Source organism: Micropterus salmoides, unplaced genomic scaffold, assembly GCF_014851395.1.
Source record: "Micropterus salmoides isolate LMB-PRFRI ecotype aquatic unplaced genomic scaffold, ASM1485139v1 Ms_hic_scaffold_1466, whole genome shotgun sequence".
NCBI classification, from domain to species: domain Eukaryota; kingdom Metazoa; phylum Chordata; class Actinopteri; order Centrarchiformes; family Centrarchidae; genus Micropterus; species Micropterus salmoides.
Genome location: NW_024040559.1, coordinates 490 through 25,779, shown reverse-complemented (window position 1 = coordinate 25,779; position 25,290 = coordinate 490). Strand labels below are relative to the sequence as shown.

Sequence of the window (25,290 nt, the reverse complement as noted above, 5' to 3'; positions counted from 1 at the left end):
TCAAAGGAATGTTATTCAAATTAAAACTTATTAAACTAAACTCAGCAGTAACCTTAGTGATACAGTTACTAAACTAATATCAAAGGAATGTTTATTCAAATTAAAACTTATTAAACTAAACTCAGCAGTAACCTTAGTGATACAGTTACTAAACTAATATCAAAGGAATGTTATTCAAATTAAAACTTATTAAACTAAACTCAGCAGTAACCTTAGTGATACAGTTACTAAACTAATATCAAAGGAATGTTTATTCAAATTAAAACTTAAACTAAACTCAGCAGTAACCTTAGTGATACAGTTACTAAACTAATATCAAAGGAATGTTTATTCAAATTAAAACTTATTAAACTAAACTCAGCAGTAACCTTAGTGATACAGTTACTAAACTAATATCAAAGGAATGTTTATTCAAATTAAAACTTATTAAACTAAACTCAACAGTAACCTTAGTGATACAGTTACTAAACTAATATCAAAGGAATGTTATTCAAATTAAAACTTATTAAACTAAACTCAGCAGTAACCTTAGTGATACAGTTACTAAACTAATATCAAAGGAATGTTTATTCAAATTAAAACTTATTAAACTAAACTCAGCAGTAACCTTAGTGATACAGTTACTAAACTAATATCAAAGGAATGTTATTCAAATTAAAACTTATTAAACTAAACTCAGCAGTAACCTTAGTGATACAGTTACTAAACTAATATCAAAGGAATGTTGATTCAAATTAAAACTTATTAAACTAAACTCAGCAGTAACCTTAGTGATACAGTTACTAAACTAATATCAAAGGAAAGTTATTAAAATTAAAACTTATTAAACTAAACTCAGCAGTAACCTTAGTGATACAGTTACTAAACTAGTATCAAAGGAATGTTTATTCAAATTAAAACATGTTAAACTAAACTCAGCAGTAACTTAGTGATACAGTTACTAAACTAATATCAAAGGAATGTTTATTCAAATTAAAACTTATTAAACTAAACTCAGCAGTAACCTTAGTGATACAGTTACTAAACTAATATCAAAGGAATGTTATTCAAATTAAAACTTATTAAACTAAACTCAACAGTAACCTTAGTGTTACAGTTACTAAACTAATATCAAAGGAATGTTTATTCAAATTAAAACTTATTAAACTAAACTCAGCAGTAACCTTAGTGATACAGTTACTAAACTAATATCAAAGGAATGTTGATTCAAATTAAAACTTATTAAACTAAACTCAGCAGTAACCTTAGTGATACAGTTACTAAACTAATATCAAAGGAATGTTATTCAAATTAAAACTTATTAAACTAAACTCAGCAGTAACTTTAGTGATACAGTTACTAAACTAATATCAAAGGAATGTTGATTCAAATTAAAACTTATTAAACTAAACTCAGCAGTAACCTTAGTGATACAGTTACTAAACTAATATCAAAGGAATGTTTATTCAAATTAAAACTTATTAAACTAAACTCAGCAGTAACCTTAGTGATACAGTTACTAAACTAATATCAAAGGAATGTTTATTCAAATTAAAACTTATTAAACTAAACTCAGCAGTAACCTTAGTGATACAGTTACTAAACTAATATCAAAGGAATGTTTATTCAAATTAAAACTTATTAAACTAAACTCACAGTAACCTTAGTGATACAGTTACTAAACTAATATCAAAGGAATGTTGATTCAAATTAAAACTTATTAAACTAAACTCAGCAGTAACCTTAGTGATACAGTTACTAAACTAATATCAAAGAAGGTTATTAAAATTAAAACTTATTAAACTAAACTCAGCAGTAACTTTAGTGATACAGTTACTAAACTAATATCAAAGGAATGTTGATTCAAATTAAAACTTATTAAACTAAACTCAGCAGTAACCTTAGTGATACAGTTACTAAACTAATATCAAAGGAATGTTTATTCAAATTAAAACTTATTAAACTAAACTCAACAGTAACCTTAGTGATACAGTTACTAAACTAATATCAAAGAATGTTTATTCAAATTAAAACTTATTAAACTAAACTCAGCAGTAACTTAGTGATACAGTTACTAAACTAATATCAAAGGAATGTTATTCAAATTAAAACTTATTAAACTAAACTCAGCAGTAACCTTAGTGATACAGTTACTAAACTAATATCAAAGGAATGTTTATTCAAATTAAAACTTATTAAACTAAACTCAACAGTAACCTTAGTGATACAGTTACTAAACTATATCAAAGAAATGTTATTCAAATTAAAACTTATTAAACTAAACTCAGCAGTAACTTTAGTGATACAGTTACTAAACTAATATCAAAGGAATGTTTATTCAAATTAAAACTTATTAAACTAAACTCAGCAGTAACCTTAGTGATACAGTTACTAAACTAATATCAAAGAAAGGTTATTCAAATTAAAACTTATTAAACTAAACTCAGCAGTAACTTAGTGATACAGTTACTAAACTAATATCAAAGGAATGTTATTCAAATTAAAACTTATTAAACTAAACTCAGCAGTAACCTTAGTGATACAGTTACTAAACTAATATCAAAGGAATGTTTATTCAAATTAAAACTTATTAAACTAAACTCAACAGTAACCTTAGTGATACAGTTACTAAACTAATATCAAAGGAATGTTTATTCAAATTAAAACTTATTAAACTAAACTCAACAGTAACCTTAGTGATACAGTTACTAAACTAATATCAAAGAAATGTTATTCAAATTAAAACTTATTAAACTAAACTCAACAGTAACTTTAGTGATACAGTTACTAAACTAATATCAAAGGAATGTTGATTCAAATTAAAACTTATTAAACTAAACTCAGCAGTAACTTAGTGATACAGTTACTAAACTAATATCAAAGGAATGTTGATTCAAATTAAAACTTATTAAACTAAACTCAGCAGTAACCTTAGTGATACAGTTACTAAACTAATATCAAAGGAATGTTTATTCAAATTAAAACATGTTAAACTAAACTCAGCAGTAACTTTAGTGATACAGTTACTAAACTAATATCAAAGGAAAGTTTATTCAAATTAAAACTTATTAAACTAAACTCAGCAGTAACTTTAGTGATACAGTTACTAAACTAATATCAAAGGAATGTTTATTCAAATTAAAACTTATTAAACTAAACTCAACAGTAACCTTAGTGATACAGTTACTAAACTAATATCAAAGGAATGTTTATTCAAATTAAAACTTATTAAACTAAACTCAGCAGTAACCTTAGTGATACAGTTACTAAACTAATATCAAAGGAATGTTGATTCAAATGAAAACTTATTAAACTAAACTCAGCAGTAACCTTAGTGATACAGTTACTAAACTAATATCAAAGGAATGTTGATTCAAATTAAAACTTATTAAACTAAACTCAGCAGTAACCTTAGTGATACAGTTACTAAACTAATATCAAAGGAATGTTGATTCAAATGAAAACTTATTAAACTAAACTCAGCAGTAACCTTAGTGATACAGTTACTAAACTAATATCAGAGAAAAGGTTATTAAAATTAAAACTTATTAAACTAAACTCAGCAGTAATTTTAGTGATACAGTTACTAAACTAGTATCAAAGGAATGTTTATTCAAATTAAAACATGTTAAACTAAACTCAGCAGTAATTTTAGTGATACAGTTACTAAACTAATATCAAAGGAATGTTTATTCAAATTAAAACTTATTAAACTAAACTCAACAGTAACCTAAGGGATACAGTTACTAAACTAATATCAAAGAAAAGGTTATTAAAATTAAAACTTATTAAACTAAACTCAACAGTAACCTTAGTGTTACAGTTACTAAACTAATATCAAAGGAATGTTTATTCAAATTAAAACTTATTAAACTAAACTCAACAGTAACCTTAGTGATACAGTTACTAAACTAAAATCAAAGGAATGTTTGTTCAAATTAAAACTTATTAAACTAAACTCAACAGTAACCTTAGTGATACAGTTACTAAACTAATATCAAAGAAAAGGTTATTAAAATTAAAACTTATTAAACTAAACTCAGCAGTAACTTTAGTGATACAGTTACTAAACTAATATCAAAGGAATGTTGATTTAAATTAAAACTTATTAAACTAAACTCAGCAGTAACCTTAGTGATACAGTTACTAAACTAATATCAAAGAAAAGGTTATTAAAATTAAAACTTATTAAACTAAACTCAACAGTAATCTTAGTGTTACAGTTACTAAACTAATATCAAAGAAAGTTTATTCAAATTAAAACATGTTAAACTAAACTCAGCAGTAACCTTAGTGATACAGTTACTAAACTAATATCAAAGGAATGTTTATTCAAATTAAAACTTATTAAACTAAACTCAACAGTAACTTTAGTGATACAGTTACTAAACTAATATCAAAGGAATGTTTATTCAAATTAAAACTTATTAAACTAAACTCAACAGTAACCTTAGTGATACAGTTACTAAACTAATATCAAAGAAACGGTTATTAAAATTAAAACTTATTAAACTAAACTCAACAATAACCTTAGTGATACAGTTACTAAACTAATATCAAAGGAATGTTTATTCAAATTAAAACTTATTAAACTAAACTCAGCAGTAACTTTAGTGATACAGTTACTAAACTAATATCAAAGGAATGTTGATTCAAATTAAAACTTATTAAACTAAACTCAGCAGTAACCTTAGTGATACAGTTACTAAACTAATATCAAATAAAAGGTTATTAAAATTAAAACTCATTAAACTAAACTCAACAGTAACCTTAGTGATACATAACTAATATAAAAGGAATGTTTATTCAAATTAAAACATGTTAAACTAAACTCAGCAGTAACCTTAGTGATACAGTTACTAAACTAATATCAAAGGAAAGTTTATTCAAATTAAAACATGTTAAACTAAACGCAGCAGTAACCTTAGTGATATAGTTACTAAACTAATATCAAAGGAATGTTTATTCAAATTAAAACTTATTAAACTAAACTCAACAGTAACCTTAGTGATACAGTTACTAAACTAATATCAAAGGAAAGTTTATTAAAATTAAAACATGTTAAACTAAACTCAGCAGTAACCTTAGTGATACAGTTACTAAACTAATATCAAAGGAAAGTTTATTAAAATTAAAACATGTTAAACTAAACTCAACAGTAACCTTAGTGATACAGTTACTAAACTAATATCAAAGGAAAGTTTATTAAAATTAAAACTTATTAAACTAAACTCAACAGTAACCTTAGTGTTACAGTTACTAAACTAATATCAAAGAAAAGTTTATTCAAATTAAAACATGTTAAACTAAACTCAACAGTAACCTTAGTGATACAGTTACTAAACTAATATCAAAGGAATGTTTATTCAAATTAAAACTTATTAAACTAAACTCAACAGTAACCTTAGTGATACAGTTACTAAACTAATATCAAAGGAAAGTTTATTAAAATTAAAACTTATTAAACTAAACTCAACAGTAACCTTAGTGATACAGTTACTAAACTAGTATCAAAGGAATGTTTATTCAAATTAAAACATGTTAAACTAAACTCAGCAGTAACTTTAGTGATACAGTTACTAAACTAATATCAAAGAAAAGTTTATTCAAATTAAAACTTATTAAACTAAACTCAACAGTAACCTTAGTGGTACAGTTACTAAACTAATATCAATGAAAAGGTTATTAAAATTAAAACTTATTAAACTAAACTCAGCAGTAACCTTAGTGATACAGTTACTAAACTAATATCAAAGGAATGTTTATTCAAATTAAAACTTATTAAACTAAACTCAACAGTAACCTTAGTGGTACAGTTACTAAACTAATGTCAAAGGAATGTTTATTCAAATTAAAACTTATTAAACTAAACTCAACAGTAACCTTAGTGGTACAGTTACTAAACTAATAGCAAAGGAATGTTTATTCAAATTAAATCTTATTAAACTAAACTCAACAGTAACCTTAGTGATACAGTTACTAAACTAATATCAAAGGAATGTTTATTCAAATTAAAACTTATTAAACTAAACTCAACAGTAACCTTAGTGGTACAGTTACTAAACTAATATCAAAGAAAAGGTTATTAAAATCAAAACTTATTAAACTAAACTCAGCAGTAACTTTAGTGATACAGTTACTAAACTAATATCAAAGTAATGTTTATTCAAATTAAAACTTATTAAACTAAACTCAACAGTAACCTTAGTGATACAGTTACTAAACTAATATCAGAGGAATGTTTATTCAAATTAAAACTTATTAAACTAAACTCAACAGTAAACTTAGTGATACAGTTACTAAACTAATATCAAAGGAATGTTTATTCAAATTAAAACTTATTAAACTAAACTCAACTGTAACCTTAGTGATACAGTTACTAAACTAATATCAAAGGAATGTTTATTCAAATTAAAACTTATTAAACTAAACTCAACAGTAACCTTAGTCATACAGTTACTAAACTAATATCATAAGAAAGTTTATTAAAAGTAAAACGTGTTGACCTAAATGTAGTTTATTAAAATTAAAACGTGTTAAACTAAATGTAGTTTGTTAAAATTAAAACTTGTTAAACTAAAGCAAACAAAATTTTTTACCTTTTAAAAAACAAAAAACGATTTGCTATAAATGTAGAAATTAAACTAAACTTAAATCTGAAAGAAAATTAAAGAGCAGGAAAAGCTGAGGTAAACCCCCCAAACGCCGAGATTGGCTGACAGGATCCATAACTTCTTTCTGATGCTCTGATTAGTTGACAGGATCCATTACTTCCGTCTGACGCTCTGATTAGTTGACAGGATCCATTACTTCCGTCTGATGCTCTGATTGGTTGACAGGATCCATTAGCTCTGTCTGACGCTCTGATTGGCTGATAGGATCCATTAGCTCAGTCTGATGCTCTGATTGGCTGATAGGATCCATTAGCTCTGTCTGATGCTCTGATTGGCTGATAGGATCCATTAGCTCAGTCTGACGCTCTGATTAGTTTACAGGATCCATTACTTCCGTCTGACGCTCTGATTAGTTGACAGGATCCATTACTTCCGTCTGATGCTCTGATTGGCTGATAGGATCCATTAGCTCTGTCTGACGCTCTGATTGGCTGATAGGATCCATTAGCTCAGTCTGATGGTCTGATTGGCTGATAGGATCCATTAGCTCTGTCTGATGCTCTGATTGGCTGATAGGATCCATTAGCTCTGTCTGACGCTCTGATTAGTTTACAGGATCCATTACTTCCGTCTGACGCTCTGATTAGTTGACAGGATCCATTACTTCCGTCTGGTGCTCTGATTGGTTGACAGGATCCATTAGCTCGGTCTGACGCTCTGATTGGCTGATAGGATCCATTAGCTCAGTCTGTCGCTCTGATTAGTTTACAGGATCCATTACTTCCGTCTGACGCTCTGATTAGTTGACAGGATCCATTACTTCCATCTGATGCTCTGATTGGTTGACAGGATCCATTAGCTCTGTCTGATGCTCTGATTGGCTGATAGGATCCATTAGCTCTGTCTGATGCTCTGATTGGCTGATAGGATCCATTAGCTCTGTCTGACGCTCTGATTGGCTGATAGGATCCATTACTTCCGTCTGATGCTCTGATTGGCTGATAGGATCCATTAGCTCTGTCTGACGCTCTGATTGGCTGATAGGATCCATTAGCTCAGTCTGACGCTCTGATTAGTTTACAGGATCCATTACTTCCGTCTGACGCTCTGATTAGTTGACAGGATCCATTAGCTCTGTCTGATTCTCTGATTGGTTGACTGGATCCATTAGCTCTGTCTGATGCTCTGATTGGCTGATAGGATCCATTAGCTCTGTCTGATGCTCTGATTGGCTGATAGGATCCATTAGCTCAGTCTGACGCTCTGATTAGTTTACAGGATCCATTACTTCCGTCTGATGCTCTGATTGGTTGACAGGATCCATTAGCTCTGTCTGACGCTCTGATTGGCTGATAGGATCCATTAGCTCAGTCTGTCGCTCTGATTAGTTTACAGGATCCATTACTTCCGTCTGACGCTCTAATTAGTTGACAGGATCCATTACTTCCGTCTGATGCTCTGATTAGTTGACAGGATCCATTACTTCCGTCTGATGCTCTGATTGGTTGACAGGATCCATTAGCTCTGTCTGATGCTCTGATTGGCTGACAGGATCCATTACTTCCGTCTGATGCTCTGATTGTTTGACAGGATCCATTAGCTCTGTCTGACGCTCTGATTAATTGACAAGATCAATTAGCTCTGTCTGGTGCTCTGATTGGTTGACAGGATCCATTACTTCTGTCTGATGCTCTGATTAGTTGACAGGATCCATTAGCTCTGTCTGATGCTCTGATTGGCTGACAGGATCCATTACTTCTGTCTGATGCTCTGATTAGTTGACAGGATCCATTAGCTCTGTCTGATGCTCTGATTGGCTGACTGGATCCATTACTTCCGTTCGGCGCTCTGATTGGTTGGATCAATGTGTCCTGTCTCCGCAGGATGTGGTCATCTCCACCTACCACCTCCGCCACCCCCCCAAATCCTCAGGCGGTGACCTCTGAGCCTCGCCGCGTTTCCATGGAAACCTACTGGAGAGAAGTGCGGAGCATTGAGGAGGAGAAGGAGGGACAAGAAGAGGAGGAGGAGGAGGAGGAGAGGAAGAGTATGGACGGTGAGTCAAACTAACCGCACAGTGAGCCTTCGTCTTTCTGTCTGACTGCTACCCGTCTTTTTTACCTGCAGAGGTGGAGTTGGAGGAGGCGTGGCTGACGGAGGCGGGGTTATCCTCCCTGGTGACGGGCTCAGATGAGGCATCGCCACCGCCTGCCGAGGCGCTGCTGTCCACGTTGACACGGCAACAAGCTGCCACGGTGAAGAAAAGGTTGGACAACTACAACGAGACGCTGAAGATGAGAAATAGGCAGCCAATCAGAGACGTCCGGGACATCTTCACTGAGGTGGGACACACAGATACATTCAGTACACATACAGTTGTATATACTGTATATACTGTGTGTACATGTACAAGTGTATATAAAAATATGTTACCAAAAAGGCTGTACTGTAGTAACTTTACAAAAGCTGTCCTGGTGTGCATTGTGGGAAATGTAGGAGAAACTGAACCATGACTCAGTGTTTTATTTCTCTCTCTCACACACACACACACTATTCCAGCCCGACGATGACTCAGCAGAAAGAGGCCCCTCCCCTCCCTCTCACCGCGCTGAGTCACCACCAAGTCGATACCACACCACCACCAAAACCATCCGGCGAAACACTCACAGAGGTACCTGTCTGCTGATGGAGGAACTGACCTACCAGCACAGGCATGTTAGGTCCCTTAGGTGGTCCTAGGTCCCTTAGGTGGTCCTAGGTCCATTAGGTGGTCCTAGAGGTCTGTTAGGTGGTCCTAGATGTCTGTTAGGTGGTCCTACAAGTCTGTTAGGTGGTCCTACAGGTCCCTTGGGTGGTCTTACAGGTCCCTTAGGTGGTCCTAGGTCCGTTAGGTGGTCCTAGAGGTCTGTTAGGTGGTCCTAGAGGTCCCTTAGGTCGTCCTAAGTCCGTTAGGTGGTCCTAGAGGTCTGTTAGGTGGTCCTACAGGTCCTTTAGGTGGTCCTAGAGGTCCCTTAGGTGGACCTACAGGTCCCTTAGGTGGTCCTAGGTCCATTAGGTGGTCCTAGAGGTCTGTTAGGTGGTCCTAGATGTCTGTTAGGTGGTCCTACAAGTCTGTTAGGTGGTCCTACAGGTCTCTTAGGTGGTCTTACAGGTCCCTTAGGTGGTCCTAGGTCCGTTAGGTGGTCCTAGAGGTCTGTTAGGTGGTCCTAGAGGTCCCTTAGGTCGTCCTAAGTCCGTTAGGTGGTCCTAGAGGTCTGTTAGGTGGTCCTACAGGTCCTTTAGGTGGTCCTAGAGGTCCCTTAGGTGGACCTACAGGTCCCTTAGATGGTCCCAGGTCCGTTAGGTGGTCCTAGAGGTCTGTTAGGTGGTCTTAGAGGTCTGTTAGGTGGTCTTAGAGGTCCCTTAGGTGGTCCTAGGTCCATTAGGTGGTCCTAGAGGTCTGTTAGGTGGTCATACAGGTCCCTTAGGTGGTCCTAGAGGTCCCTTTGGTCGTCCTAGGTCCCTTAGGTGGTCCTAGAGGTTCCTTAGGCGGTCCTCGAGGTTCATTAGGTAGTTGGAGATGTTCTCTAGGGGGCTCCAATAGTTCTTTGGTAGACAATAGACACCAGACAGGCACCCCTCTGGAGGCTGGCAATGAAAGCAGAGAACCAGGAGGAAGTGTCAGCCAGTCTGCAGATGGGAAACCAGGAACAAGAGAGAACCAGACACAACTGGTATCAGCTCAATTCAATTCAGTTTTATTTAAAAAGCACCTAATCACAACAACAGTTATCTCACAGCGCTTTTCATAAATGAGCAGGTCTAGACCGTACTCTGTGATGTTATTTACAGAAGCTCAACAATTCCCACCAAGAGCAGCACTAGGAGACAGAGGCAAGGAAAAACTTCCTTTAAGAGGCAGAAACCTCGAGCAGAACCATGGCTCAGGGTGGGCGGCCATCTGCCTCCACCGGTTGGGGGTGAAGGAGAAAGAGAGAGAGGGAGAAAGAGGGAGGGAGGCAGCCTACACAATATACACACAGAGGTACAGACAGCAAATGTGATGTTGCTACTAGGCCTGACCCCCAATAGTCAAAGATTCGATGCTTCGATGGGCGGAGCCTGATGCGACTGTCAATCTCACATCCGAAGCTTCGCACCGAAACAAGGATCACGCCATTTTGGCGATATGGGGGTGCTCAACTTCTGATTTTACATAGAACTACCAGTTTTCTCCCAATAAGTTAATATAAAGCCTACTACTATATACATTTCAACGTTTAATGCTGTAAATAAACATGTAAAGAGAACAAAACTTTCAAAAAATGTTCTAAAGTGCGTAAATAAATCCAAAATTCTAACCCTAACCCTGGATCTTCAGTGCGCATGTGTAAGCGTAACGTGTGTTGGAAGAGGAACACTTGCTAAAGAGACGGAGACGCTGGTGTTGTGCCGAGTTGTCGCACCTCGCAGGACTTTCAGATAATTTATCACCGTTGATGAACCACAAAGACTATTTTATCGATTTTAAATAGCCGCTACTTGAAATAGACCCGCGAGGAACCGCAATGTGCATGCAGCTGATGAGTTTCATCTGGCTTGATCGATAGATATAACTGAGTATCATCTGCATAACAATGAAAGTTTATGGAGTAAAGGAAGCGTATATAAGACTGGATCCTTGTAGAACTGTATGACTAACTTTGGCATAGGATTCATGACAGGCGAGAGAAAAAAAAAAAGGATTTTCTAAAAGCCTCAGTTTAGCTGGAAATTTACAGCACAAGTTGAGTGAATAGAGACTGCAGCTCTGCAGCGTCTCTAGAATAAAGTGGAGCTTACCGTATGTGCCCCCCCCCAACACGCTCACAATCACCGTGCACAAAAACACATTCGACTATCAGTCGACTATTGGCAGGACTTGACGATTCTGATTCGACTATGTAAATCCTTAGTCGGGGAAAGCCCTAGTTGCTATAGACTAAATGAAAACAGATATTTATAGAAGTGGTAATGATAACAATCATAATGTTAATTATTATAATAATAATAGGACGAGTAACAATAGTCGTTGTAGCAGAGGGTGTCGAGCAGGAACACGGGGGCAGCAGGTGACCCGCAACCACAGATCCAGACTCCACAGCTCCAGAGCCAGAAACACCTGCAGGAAGTGATAGGAGGAGAGAGGAGAGGGACAAGAAAGCACAAGACTACCAGAAAGGGGAGAAGTTGTGTTAGTAACATGCAATAATGGGATGAGGTTGCATACAGAGGGAGAGAAAGTAGAGGAGAGAGGAGCTCAGTGCATCATGGGAAATCCCCCGGCAGTCTAGTCCTATAGCAGCATAACTAAGGGATGGTTCAGGACTCACCTGAGCCAGCCCTAACTATAAGTTTTATCAAAGAGGAAAGTCTTAAGCCTACTCTTAAATGTGGAGATGGTGTCTGCCTCCTGAACCCAAACTGGAACCTGGTTCCACAGGAGAGGAGCTTGATAGCTGAACGCTCTGGCTCCCAGTCTAATTTTGGAGACTCTAGGAACCACAGGTGCATTCTGGGAGCGCAGTGCTCGGGTGGGGTAGTAAGGTACTATGAGCTCTTTAAGATAAGATGGTGCCTGACCATTAAGAGCTTTGTAGGTAAGAAGAATGATTTTAAATTCTATTCTGGATTTTACTGGAAGCCAATGCAGAGAAGCTAAAACAGGAGAAATATGATCTCTTTTCCTGGTTCCTGTCAGAACACGTGCTGCAGCATTCTGGATCAGCTGAAGAGTCTTAATGCACTTTTTCAGCCTGATAATAAAACAGTAATCCAGCCTAGAAGCTCTGGGGTGCTGGGCAGTGGAGGTCGAGGGCTGGTTGCTGAAGTATTGGTGTAGGCACAGGTTTCACATAGAGGCTGGAGGTTAGCAAGTTGGATGCTAGTGGGCTTAAACTGGGGACCTGGCTCAGTGGTGCCGAGGAATTCTATGACCCACACAAGTATGGCGTTCCTCAGCCAAGGCTTTGAGCACACTTTCTGGTATGCACGAGATAGGACAGCCTTTCTGTAGTCACTGATGACATTTCCTTCACATATCAGGCACACGAGATCCGAAATCAGGTCCCAGAGTTAATCGGGAATGTGTTTGCTGGGTCCAGACTGGCCCGATCATACTGTCAAGGTTTGAGCAAGCAGGGGAACCAGAAACCTGAAAAATAAGAGCCAGACTTAGAGGCAAAGCTGGAGCAGTGAGTAAATGTACGAAAGGCTTATGTATGGTGCGGCAGGCACACGTCAAAAACAAGGAAGACACATCCAACAGGGAACAGGCACAAATCAAAATCCCACTGAAGGGTGAGGTCCAGCAAAAGAACTTCCAAGTCCAGAAACACTGGGAAACAAACCCAAGGGACCAAGAGGAGCTGGCACCGAGACAAGGGAACAGGGACTGGGGCGGGTAATGATAATGGGGGACAAGTAAAACCGGGATGGGGCAGACAATCACACAGACAGGAAGTGAAGTTAACAAAGACACATGAGGAAGGGCTCTTTCAACATAAGACAGGAAGCTAAACTAAAACCCAGAGCCACAGTGGTGACTGGGAAGGTTCCTGTAGTCGCTTAGGAGGTGCTGCTTGACTTTCGGAAGGTTCTAGTTTTTCTGGAGGGTCTGAGTGGTTTGTTGTTTCAGTGTTCTCTGATGAACCCAAGAGCCAGATACAAGAAATAAGCAGAAGAAACCGTGTGTCTGTTTCCAGTTCGACCAGCTCTTCCCACCTTTCCGTTTGAGGATCAGCTGCCTGAACACCCGCCGTCCCCGACAAACACCCGCTCTCCAACACACAGCCCTCCCCCGCCCGTCAGTCAGTGGAGGCAAGCCGATTGGCTGCTGCGGGACTCGCCGTACTCAGAGGGCGTGACTGAGCACAAGAGGGGCGGGACTTGTTGGGACTGCCTGCGTTTTCATGGAGACGACAGTGGTGACCTGCCGGTGAGTGTGACCTCTGACCTCCTGCTGGCGAGACGATATAAACGTTTGTCTTACTTCTATTTCTAATCATGTTCCCATCATGCTTAGGGGAACGAGAACAGGAAGTATAATGCCGTTTAATGCGATTTCTGACTCTGCGTTAATCAGGTTCTAAAGGTCCCATTCAAAATGTGTGTGTTTGTGTGTTTGTGTAGTTCGTACCCGTCTCTCCCTCTCACGGTCTCGCCTCAGCAGACGACCTGTCGTCATGTGACCTCACCCGCCTCGGCTTCATCTCTCACATCGAGCTCTCCACCTTCCTGCTCGCTCTGGGCGTCCAACCCAAACGCACCCGTCCGCCGCGCCGCAGGAGCCGGGGTGCGCTTGATTTTTACATCACAGTTTGAACGCAGGTTTGAGACGAGACGACACACAGTTGAGGGGTCAGACTTTAAACCAATGAGATGTCAGATAGAGAAGGCAGCTGATTGGACGGTTAGTGAGAGTGCTCTCAACACTGTGAGGTGGTTTATTGGTTGAATCTTTAGTTTCCAGCCGCTTGAAGAAACGAGCTCATCATTAACCTCTTATTCTGAAAATCATCACCCTGTCAGGGCACAGACGGCCATTTCCCTGCAGTCTGGATAAGTATCACTGACCTTAGCTTAACCCAGAGGATGTTTCCAGCTGCGTAGCAGTTAATATGTACTGATGTTAATCAGGGGAGTTTCACTGAGTTTCACTGAGGCCACTATGGGCATTAAACACGTGGGACAAGAAGCTCACTCCTCTGCGCCAACTTTTGAGTTGATTGTGATCTATGAAGAGAAATCTGCATGGGACGTGCATGCTTACTGTGTTACTCAATGTCCATTTTATTTATTCATATAGCACTAACTTTTAACAGGCAGAAACCTGGAGAAGAACCTGGACTCAGAGCTGCCATCTGCCTCGACCGGTTTAGTTGAGAGAGAGGGACGGGAAAGCACGAGACTACGGGACAGGAAGGAATTCGAGTTAGTAACATGCACAATGGGATGAGAGAGGAGCTCAGTGTATCTCTTTTCCTGGTTCCTGTCAGAACACGTGCTGCAGCATTCTGGATCAGCTGAAGAGTCTTAATGGACTTTTTCGAGCAGCCTGATAATAAAGAATTGCAGTAATCCAGCCTAGAAGTAACAAATGCATGGACTAGTTTTTCTGCATCATTTTTAGACAGGATATTCCTGAATGCGGTCCTTGAAATTTGCTTAATGTGAGACTTAAACGACATGTCCTGATCAAAGATAACTCCAAGATTCCTCACAGTGGTGCTGGAGGCCAGGGCGATGCCATCAAGGGAAACTATATCTTTGGATAATGCGTCACGGAGGTGCTTAGGCCCCAGAACAATAACTTCAGTTTTATCTGAGTTTAACATTAGAAAATTACACGTCATCCAGGTTTTAACATCCTGAAGGCACATTTGAAGTTTAGCTAACTGATGAGTTTCATCTGGCTTGATCAATAGATATAACTAAGTATCATCTGCATAACAATGAAGGTTTATGGAGTGTTTATGAAGTAAAGGAAGAATATGTAAGACTGGATCCTTGTAGAACTGTGTGACTAACTTTGCCGTGCATAGAGGATTCATCTTTAACATACATCATTATAAACCGGAATGTTTTTTCACTGTTTCATCCATACTCCACCTTTTGATGTGAATCCTACACACGTTTATAAATGAGGATGCAGACCTCTATTTGTTCTCCAGTTAACATTAGCTGCTAGCGGTGGGAGTGGCATGGGGGAGGGGGTGTATGAGGAGGGTGACTGGGACGTTGACTGGTCTGTACTGTGGTGGGTGGGGGAGGCAGTGGGACCAGAATCAAATCTGTTCTGTATAATATATATCTGTAACACTGTCTGTCTGTCTCTGTCTGTCAGACAGCGGTGTGTTTGGTGTTCCCCTGAATGTGCTGTTGGAGAACGACAGGAAGAAATTTCCTGGAGTCAAAGTTCCTGTCGTCTTCCAGAAGGTGAAGAATCTGTCTGTCCGTCTGTGGTGATAAGTTTTCCAGTCATTTAGTTAAGTACAATAATGCAAAAAAAGTTAAAGTTCTGAGTACTCCAGTATTTTCAGAGACGTACCTGGTTGGTGGAGTGATGTTCAGATGACATAACTACTCTATAGTCAGGTTTGACCAAGTGCAGACAGAGGAAACTGGAGGTTTAGACCTAAATGCAGAAAGGCCAGGCAGGCACAGTTAGTGATGTTTATTAAATGGCAAACAAAAGGTGATAAAGGTTATGTCCAAAGGATCCAACTAGGCAGTCCAGAACAAAGGTAAAGTAATCCAGTGGTGCAGAGGGTAACTCAAGAAGTCAAAGGAAAAGGTTGGGGAAGGAAAATGGGAACCAAGTCAAGAATCCACATAGGAACAAAAACACAGACCAGGGGAGCAGCCAAAACACTCGGCAAGAGAAAAGAGCCTTGATACCCAAGAGGGAGGTGATGAAACGAGGCACTGGTGGACAACATCAGGGAAAATCAACACAGACCGGAAACAAAGTATGGACAAGGTCACCAAATGCAGACGACTTCAAAATAAAGAAGGAAATACAAAAACCTGAAACTGTTAAACAGATATCAAAGGAAGGTTAAAATCAAGAGCAGCTGGACTTGGTTGAAGACACTTGGAGACGTCCATCGTTGGCATTGTCTCATGAGGACAGATCGTTTGTTCGGTCTCATTTTAGGTGGGGGATACGTGGCGTCTCAGCCCTCCTTCCTGTTGAGAGATGGTCTATGTACCCCTCCTCTTTCAAACCATCCATCTTCTCTGTCTGTTCACCTGGTGGTCCTCAAACGAGTGTCCTTTGTCCTTCAAATGTAAGTAGACTGCAGAGTCTTGACCTGAGGAGTTGGCCCTTCTGTGGTGAGCCATGCGTTTGTGTAGTGGTTGTTTAGTCTCCCCAGTATAGAGGTCTGGACTGCACTGGACAGCATACGCTAGATTGAAGGGGGAGCGCTACATAGCCCTCGAAACGGAGATTTTTCAGAGGCGTCTTCGTATAATTTATGATTACCATGGCTTGCGCTTTCTGGCTTTTAATCTTGACCCAGGTGGAGTTGAGGGCTTTGTTCTCCACTTCTTCCATGTAGATGTTCGCCACAATCGGGGATCCCGGTGAGCCCATCGCACAGCCATGCTTCTGTCTGTAGAATCCTCTGTGGTACTGGAAATAGGTGGTGTTTAGACAGAGGTCCAGTAGTTTACAAATCATGTGAAAAAGGAGGTCACAACATAGGACACCGTGGTTACATCTGGGTCCAGTTTCGGTCCTTGAACTTTGTTCACATAGTCAGTGGATGTTTGGATGTGGTGAGGCATGTTTCCGACAGTAGATATGTGTGTGTGGGTTATGTTGATGTGTTAGAAGCAGGAAAAATGGGCAGCGAGAGGATTTAAGCCTCTTTGACAAGGACCAAACTGTGATGGCGAGACAACTGGGTCAGAACATCTCCAGACCGGTCTGCAGAGGTCAGAACCAGAAGTGGTCCGAGGCTATAAGGCTCATTGATGCACGTGGGGAGTGAAGGCTGGTCCGTGTGGTCCGATCCAACAGATGAACTACTGCAGGTCAAAGTGCTGAAGGAGTTGATGCTGGTTCTGATAGAAAGGGGTGAGAACACACAGAACATCACGGTGGAGTCCATGGAGGGGAGTTCTGACTCTGAGTTCCTGTACTTTTCTTGAGGCAGAGTCACTTTCTGTAGGCTGTCCCTGTTGCAGCAGCTGACTGGTGAAATTAGCTTCCTGCTAACAGCTGAACATTCCTGTGATGCAGCGTGTGGTTAGGAGTTAGCATGAAGCTAACAGCTGCTAAAGATACATTTCTTAAAGTTTAATTTGGATCAGCTCGGATGCTGTAAGAAAACTCCGCTGACTGAGCTCAGAGCAGCTGCAGTGTTCTCTGATAGAACAGAGGTTCTATCTGAAGTCCTCGTATCGGGTCTGAGTGCAGCGTTACACAGAGTCGCCACAGCGTTCACTTCATGTGGTATCTAACAGGGCAGCCAACTTTTCAGTTTAGTTTGGAGGTCACATCCCAGTGCAGGGGTCGGGGTCATCACTCTTTAATCCTCAGGACGTTTGTTTAGAAAGTTCAGCAGCCACATGAATGTGTAGATGAAAAGCCAATAATCACGGTCAGATCAGTGTGATCAGGATACTCGGTAGCCTTAATGTTGACCAAACCTAACCAGGTATAGGACAGTCTTCCCCCAGAATCTGTGCGTCAAACCAGAGACCGTATTTATTTTAATTCTAGAGAATGTATGGAATATTAAAGTTCATAATAAGCAAGAGCGCAGGTTTTCCTTTGGCAACGGAGGAGCCACTTAATTATGCGGGGGAGCAAATTTGTAGCATTAAACACATAAATTCCTGCATTCTGCAGAATTTTTCTGCATCAATTTATGGTGTAAATGTCTTTATCTAGGCTATGTCAACGGAAACACAAAACCCAGGCAGCAGGTGACAATTTAAAATATCAAATATAATTCAGTAGGTGTTTGGCTTTCAATCATTCTGTATTTCTCTTTCTTTCATGGTTTAGTCCTCCCTCCTCTTTGTGTCTTTGTTTGGGAAAGTTTCTCTTTAAATGTGGCCTCTTTTCACCTCGAGGATAAATTCATTCATTTTAATTAGAAACTCCTGGACTGAATGCTCAAAACGTTTTGCATCTATCCCACATACCTGTGTAACCTGACATCTCCAGAAAGATTTCTACGAGAAAAAACTTTCTACAATGTTATGATGTTGGATGTTAATAATGAGGTTAAAGTATTTAAAGAAACCTCAGATTTCCTCCTGTTCTGAACGCTCTGTTTGCTTTTTCTACCAACGGCTCCGACACACACCAGCCGCTGTTCCATATATGGTCAGGTGCTCCCACGGCAACGCTCAGTCTGCCTGTTCCGCCCGGCGACAACAACAGCCTGGTAACATGCTTCAGGTCTTGGCCAATCAGAAGACAGTGGGCTTTGAGAGGGGGGGCCTTAAAGACACAGGAGCATCTACAGCTTGTTTCAGACAGAGGCTGAAATGAAGGCCTACATGAAGAGTAGGTATAAGACAGAAATAATTTTTCTGAACTTTGAATCAGGCAAGGCTGCCATGCAGGAGTCACAGACCTACTATATAGGACTGGAACAGCAGTATAATAAGTCTCCCCGCCCTGTAATCTGCTGTTCATTACTTGCTCTGCTGATAGAAGCCCAGACGGACAGACGCAGAACCCATGTGAAAAGTGTCAGTTGCTTGCGCAATGCGTGAGAGTTGGCAGCTCTGATTTAAAGAAGAGCTGTCGTACAACAAACAGCCAGTAACACCTACACCTGTGTGTGTGTAGCTGTTGTGTATTTTAGAGCAGACCGGCCTGCAGACTGAAGGGATTCTCAGAGTACCGGGATCAGCTGCCAGACTGAAGGTAAGCAAACACACGTGGCCACATCTTTTCTGTGTTGATTGAGCTGTTGGATCTTCCTGGAGGATGCACTGTGTGCTGCTGTGGAACTGAGTGGTGTATCTGTTATTTTGTCAACCCCGTGTATATCAGTGAGAGCGGACTAATTAACAGAAACATCGTCGTCTGCAGATTATTTGTGATGTCTGGTGGAAACCTTACAGCGATCCTAAGACTGATTCACCAGCACCAAACCCAACGTCCACTTACAAGCTGTTTCCTGAGCTTTCCACTGTTACCACACTGTCTTCATCTGTGGATTGAGTCTGCTCAGTTGTCGTGGAGACAGGTCTGTTGACACGCAGACTCAATAACTGTCTGTCTGTCTCTCTCTCTGCCTGTCTGCAGTACCTGCGCAGAGAGATAGACAGGTGTTGTGGAAGGTTCGACTGGTCTGCGGTGAGACAGGTTGACGCTGCAGGTCTGCTGAAGCTGTTCATCAGAGAGCTGCCGACACCTCTGCTGACACACACGCACCTGTCCACCTACCGCTGTGTGCTGGGTACGCACACACACACACACACAGTGTGCAAACACGCCTCTGTCTCACCTGGATCTGTTTCTCACCTGGATCTGTGTCTCACCTGGATCTGTGTCTCACCTTCTCACCTCCCTACACTTAACACAGCCTTTCCATCATAACCGGCTGAGGCCTGGTGCTCAGAAGTCGTCCCACAGCAGAACCACAGAACGAACCTTTCATCTTAAGAACGCACACACCAGCCAGTTCAGTCCAGACCAGGACCACACACTCAGCATTTATACTAAACGGTTTCAGAGTGGCGGTGAGGGTTTAGGGTACACTAGTCAATTACTAACTGACTGACTGAATTAACCAACATGTGAAAGGGTCAGGTTAAAGTAAATATCACTAACCTGGTCCAGTCCCTAGTGGCCGGTCTGAGCATGGTCCAGTCCCTAAAGGCCCGTCTAGGCATGGTCCAGTCCCTAGAGGCCGGTCTAGGCATGGTCCAGTCCCTAGAGGCCGGTCTGAGCATGGTCCAGTCCCTAGTGGCCGGTCTGAGCATGGTCCAGTCCCTAAAGGCCCGTCTAGGCATGGTCCAGTCCCTAGAGGCCGGTCTAGGCATGGTCCAGTCCCTAGAGGCCGGTCTGAGCATGGTCCAGTCCCTAGAGGCCAGGCTAGGCATGGTCCAGTCCCTAGTGGCCGGTCTGAGCATGGTCCAGTCCCTAGAGGCCGGTCTGAGCATGGTCCAGTCCCTAGAGGCCGGTCTAGGCATGGTCCAGTCCCTAGTGGCCGGTCTGAGCATGGTCCAGTCCCTAGAGGCTGGTCTAGGCATGGTCCAGTCTCTAGTGGCCGGTCTGAGCATGGTCCAGTCCCTAGAGGCCAGGCTAGGCATGGTCCAGTCCCTAGTGGCCGGTCTGAGCATGGTCCAGTCCCTAGAGGCCGGTCTGAGCATGGTCCAGTCCCTAGAGGCCCGTCTAGGCATGGTCCAGTCCCTAGAGGCCGGTCTGAGCATGGTCCAGTCCCTAGAGGCCGGTCTAGGCATGGTCCAGTCCCTAGTGGCCGGTCTGAGCATGGTCCAGTCCCTAGAGGCTGGTCTAGGCATGGTCCAGTCTCTAGTGGCCGGTCTGAGCATGGTCCAGTCTCTAGTGGCCGGTCTAGGCATGGTCCAGTCTCTAGTGGCCGGTCTGAGCATGGTCCAGTCTCTAGTGGCCGGTCTGAGCATTGTCCAGTCCCTAGAGGCCGGTCTATGCATGGTCCAGTCTCTAGAGGCCGGTCTAGGCATGGTCCAGTCCCTATTGGCCGGTCTGAGCATGGTCCAGTCTCTAGTGGCCGGTCTATGCATGGTCCAGTCTCTAGTGGCCGGTCTAGGCATGGTCCAGTCCCTATTGGCCGGTCTGAGCATGGTCCAGTCTCTAGTGGCCGGTCTGAGCATGGTCCAGTCTCTAGTGGCCGGTCTAGGCATGGTCCAGTCCCTATTGGCCGGTCTGAGCATGGTCCAGTCTCTAGTGGCCGGTCTGAGCATGGCGTCTTGTTTAACCTGCTGTCCTTGTGTTTCTGCAGGTATCCCATCTGTGGTCCATCAGGTCCAGGCTCTGCAACTGCTGCTGCTGCTGCTTCCTGAAGCCAACAGAGACACGTTCAAAGTAAATCCCAACACTTGCACCACACCACATCCTCAGGACATTGGTCTGAGGCTGATGCCACCGCTGCAGGTATTAACAGATAAACATGGACTTGTTTCTCTGGTTACAGGCACTGCTGGTCTTCCTGCAGAAGGTGGTCTCTCATCAGGAGCAGAACCGGATGTCTCTGTGGAACGTCTCCATGGTCATGGCGCCCAACCTGTTCACCTGCCATCACCATGGCAACAAGTGCTCCATCGCTAAACAACAGGAGGAGATGGAGGAGGCGGTAGGCGGGGCTCACCTGGTCCGACTGATGATCACACACCAGGATCTGCTGTGGACCGTGAGTCCTAGAACACACACCCGCACATCCTCAGTGACAACTCTGTCCTAGCTATCAGTGACATCACTTCCTGTTTTCTGTGGTAGATCCCCAGCTTCCTGCTGTCTCAGGTGAGACAGATGAATCAGGCGTCCAATCAGAAACAGCTCGGCCTGACCAAGAGACTACTGCTGAGGAGAAAGAACGACAAGAACGAAAGGAATCAGGTGAGACAGAGACCAGGTCAGACACAGAACCAGGTCAGACACAGAACCAGATCAGACATAGAACCAGGTCAGACAAGACAACCAGGTGAGACACTGAACCAGAGAACCATTAGCACTTTGGGATTTGCTTAAATATAAAGTGCATTACAAATTAAATGTATTATTATTATTATAAGAACCAGGTGAGACACAGAACTAGGGAACCATGAGACATGAACCAGGTCAGACAAGACACCCAGGTAAGATGTGAACAAGGTGAGACCAGAGAACTAGGTGTGACACAGAACCATGTCAGACAAGAGAACCAGATGAGACACAGAACCAGCTGAGACAAGAGAACCAGATGAGACACAGAACCAGCTGAGACAAGACACCCAGCTAAGACATGAACTGGGTCAGACAAGACACCCAGGTGAGACACAGAACCAGGTCAAACCAGGGAACTCGATGCGACACAGAACCAGGTCAGATCAGGGAATAAGGTGAGACACAGAACCAGGTGAGACAAGAGAACCAGGTGAGACAAGACACCCAGGTTGGACATGAACTAGGTCAGACAAAAGAACCAGGTAACACAGAACAAGATCAGACAACTAAGAGATGATAAGACCTATTCTGATTATTGATTATTGAACAGCAGCACATCATTATCTCTGCATCATTTTTGACCGTTCTGGTTCCAGGATTCAGCAGATTATGTAGCCCAGATGTGAGTCTCCCATACCACATCCTAAATCTCTTTCTGGATGATGAGCTGTTCTCAGGCTTGATGAGATATTTAATCACTCTGGTGGGCTCTGGGTTCGCCCTGAACCAGTTACACATTACCTGGAAAACATCTAAAGGGAGGTAGCTAAAATTATACTCCTTTCAACACGAAGGGACAATGGTTCTCCTCTGAGCTCCTCACTCTGTCTCTAAAGCCAAGCCCAGACGCCCTGCAGAGGAAACCCAGGATCCACCCAGAGACTAGGACCACAGCTGATAACTGGAATAGAGATCCACTGGTGAATCCAGAGCTTCACCTTCAGGACCTTGTGGTGAATCTCATCCCCACCAGATGCAACCGCAGAGCTGTTTAACTGCCTCGGTGACCTCTACTACAATATGACATACTTTGTATATATTCTGGGCTCAGTGATTCCCCCCCGACACAATAAAGTATATTGTATCGTATCGTAGCAGAGGTCACAACTCTGCATTGGCATCAGGTGTGGATGAGATTCACCAGGTTGTCTTAGTTGATCCTGAAGGTGAAGCTCTGGATTATTGTCTACTAGAGTCTTCAAGTTCTGCCTCTTCTTTGGAGGACAGGTCAGTCTGGCGCTGGAGTTCCTCAGTGTTCCTTCCACCATCTGTCCTCAGTCTGGTTCACCTCCTTGCTGAAAACAGGATGGACTGGGTCCTGCCTCCCCCCTCCTTGAATTTGACCTACTCAGACTGCACGTCACCCACCTCTCTAGCTCACCCTCAGTTACCCTTTCTGTCCATCCGCTGATCATCACCAGGTGGTTCGTCCACAGCTACAGATCTGATGACTACACAGCCAATCAGCTGTTCTGGTTCCAGGTGCACCTAAGGCTGATTCATGCTTTCTGCATCAACATGGCCACAAGAGTCTGTGTGACGTAAAGTCCGTCATCCGTCCATGTTCGCTGAACGCCCAGATTGACTGTCCAGACTGTACGCACTACAAGCGCACCAGCTGTGCATGCACTAGTAAAGCAAACTGGACACGTGTTTGGTGCATATGTATACTATGTATGTACTTATCCTACATACTGTATGTACTATGTTCTCCATCCTTGCTGTACTTCTTGTTAACCGGAAATACTGTTGTCCAACATCACTCCCTATTTACTGTAAGTTGTGTAAACGTCTCCACTACATAGTTAGATCAAGACCAGCAGACAGCAGCACTCCGGGGGGAGTCTGGGACCACCACAGTATCATGTTCATGGTAACCGGAGTTCACCTGTCTTTGCTCTGATGTCATCACTGTGACATCACACCTGTCTGTGTGTGTGTGTTTGTGTGTGTGTGCAGATCACGGAGCTGTGTGAAGGTGTGATCCGGGTTCACGCTCCCCTGCACACCAAGGTCTCCATGGCGATACAGCTTGATGGACAGACAAGAGCTAAAGACGTCATCGCCCGCTTTGAGTGTGACAACAGGTAACACGCACGCACCAACACACGTTTGTCTTAGTATCTTTGTGGGGACATCTCATTGACATAATGCGTTCCTCAGCCCCCTTACCCTAGCCCTAACCCGAACCCGAAGACCGGCTGGTTCTCAGTACCAAGTTAGCCAAGTTTGGACTTCTGTACTTTAAAGCTCGGACTTGGCAAACTCCCAGGAACAGGAGCACGCAGTCCGTCATTCAGCAATTGGAACAGCAGCGGACTTGATGACGGCCGGAACCATTAGCGGGTCCTCACATCTCCGAAAACGTTGTAGCAAATTTTTAAATCAGCTCTGTCATGATAAATCGACCACATATTTGGACATATTTTCCTGCATAAAAAACTTAAAACTGCATTCCGTGACACGAGAACAGCAGTATTATAAGTTACAGTTGTGAGTTTTCTCCTCTGACTTTTCCGCTTTTTGGCGGCGAAATGCATTCTGGGATATCCGAAGTACACACAAAGTCACCACCGACGCAGGCTCGGTAACACGGGCGGAGCGAGAACACATCCGGGTATCTGACTGTACTTGGCTAGATGCAGACTTTTGAATTGGAACAGTACTTTGGCTGCGACTGATGACATTTCACAAGACACAGGAACACAGACTGAGAAACAGCTCAGGTCTTAACACTCAAATGGCCCTTTACACTTGCGGGGTCCAGCATTTTGGTCCCCGCTAAGCTGGTCGGTCCCCACCAGTATAGTGCATCCCGGTTTTGGGACCACACAAACACACCCTATTCCATTAATGTCACCATGACCGATCTCTCTCTCTCTGTGTGCATGTCTCTCGCCCCACAGTCCTGTCCAGCGTCTGTATGAAGTCGGAGGAAACATCGGTGAGTCTGAAAACACACAAACATGTTCTAAGATGTAAACAGGTGTAGATCTTAAAAGCCAGCTTTGACCTGAAACATGAAATACCAGGAGTTAATCCACCCGTCTGTCTCTCAGGTGAGCGTCGCCTCCATCCAGACTGTTTGCTGTTGGACGTTTACAAAGTGAATCCTCACTGCGATTGGCTGATCAAACCATGACTCACGCCTCTCTAACCATCCCGTCCAGTCAGCTTATTTATACAGCTCGCCATCAGAAACCACAGACTCCCCACCAAGGAGCTTTGCAGTGTGACGAGTCCTCAGAGCCTCGAAATCCAAAGCAGGAGGGACAGGAAGTAGTCCGGACACAGGATCACTGATTACAGATAAGCTGTATGTAACATGTGAAGAAGGGTCACCTGTCTCACATCCGTGACATCACAAGGCTTAGTCAAATGAACACAAACATGAACAGCTGTATAACAGATTTCTGTCAATAAACTGTTTCCTGTTTGTATTGTTTATTGTAATTTACCTGAATCTCTCGCCCTCTGATCATCAGCTCTGCTGTCCTGCTCATATTAAAAACATAAAGCGCG

General features: G+C 41.9%; 1 protein-coding gene across 1 annotated transcript; it reads left to right on the top strand.

Moving 5' to 3' along the window:
- Positions 1–8,477: 8,477 nt before the first annotated feature.
- On the top strand, positions 8,478–24,935 carry LOC119903311 (rho GTPase-activating protein 28-like). The gene is made up of 14 exons (XM_038719492.1): positions 8,478–8,649; positions 8,721–8,935; positions 9,153–9,264; positions 13,316–13,548; positions 13,743–13,905; positions 15,457–15,548; positions 18,928–19,005; positions 19,390–19,543; positions 21,068–21,150; positions 21,260–21,475; positions 21,562–21,681; positions 23,728–23,855; positions 24,675–24,712; positions 24,828–24,935. The coding sequence occupies exons 1-14, from the start codon at positions 8,478–8,480 to the stop codon at positions 24,908–24,910; spliced, it is 1,887 nt and encodes a 628-aa protein (XP_038575420.1). The 3' UTR covers positions 24,911–24,935.
- The last annotated feature ends 355 nt before the right edge of the window (positions 24,936–25,290 follow it).

Excerpts from the sequence above, each read along its gene's own strand:
- LOC119903311 (XM_038719492.1), top strand. The coding sequence starts at position 8,478 with ATGTGGTCATCTCCACCTACCACCTCCGCCACCCCCCCAAATCCTCAG. Across the intron at positions 8,650-8,720 it reads GGAGAGGAAGAGTATGGACG|AGGTGGAGTTGGAGGAGGCG; the intron begins GTGAGTCAAACT and ends TTTTACCTGCAG. Across the intron at positions 15,549-18,927 it reads TTCCTGTCGTCTTCCAGAAG|CTGTTGTGTATTTTAGAGCA; the intron begins GTGAAGAATCTG and ends GTGTGTGTGTAG.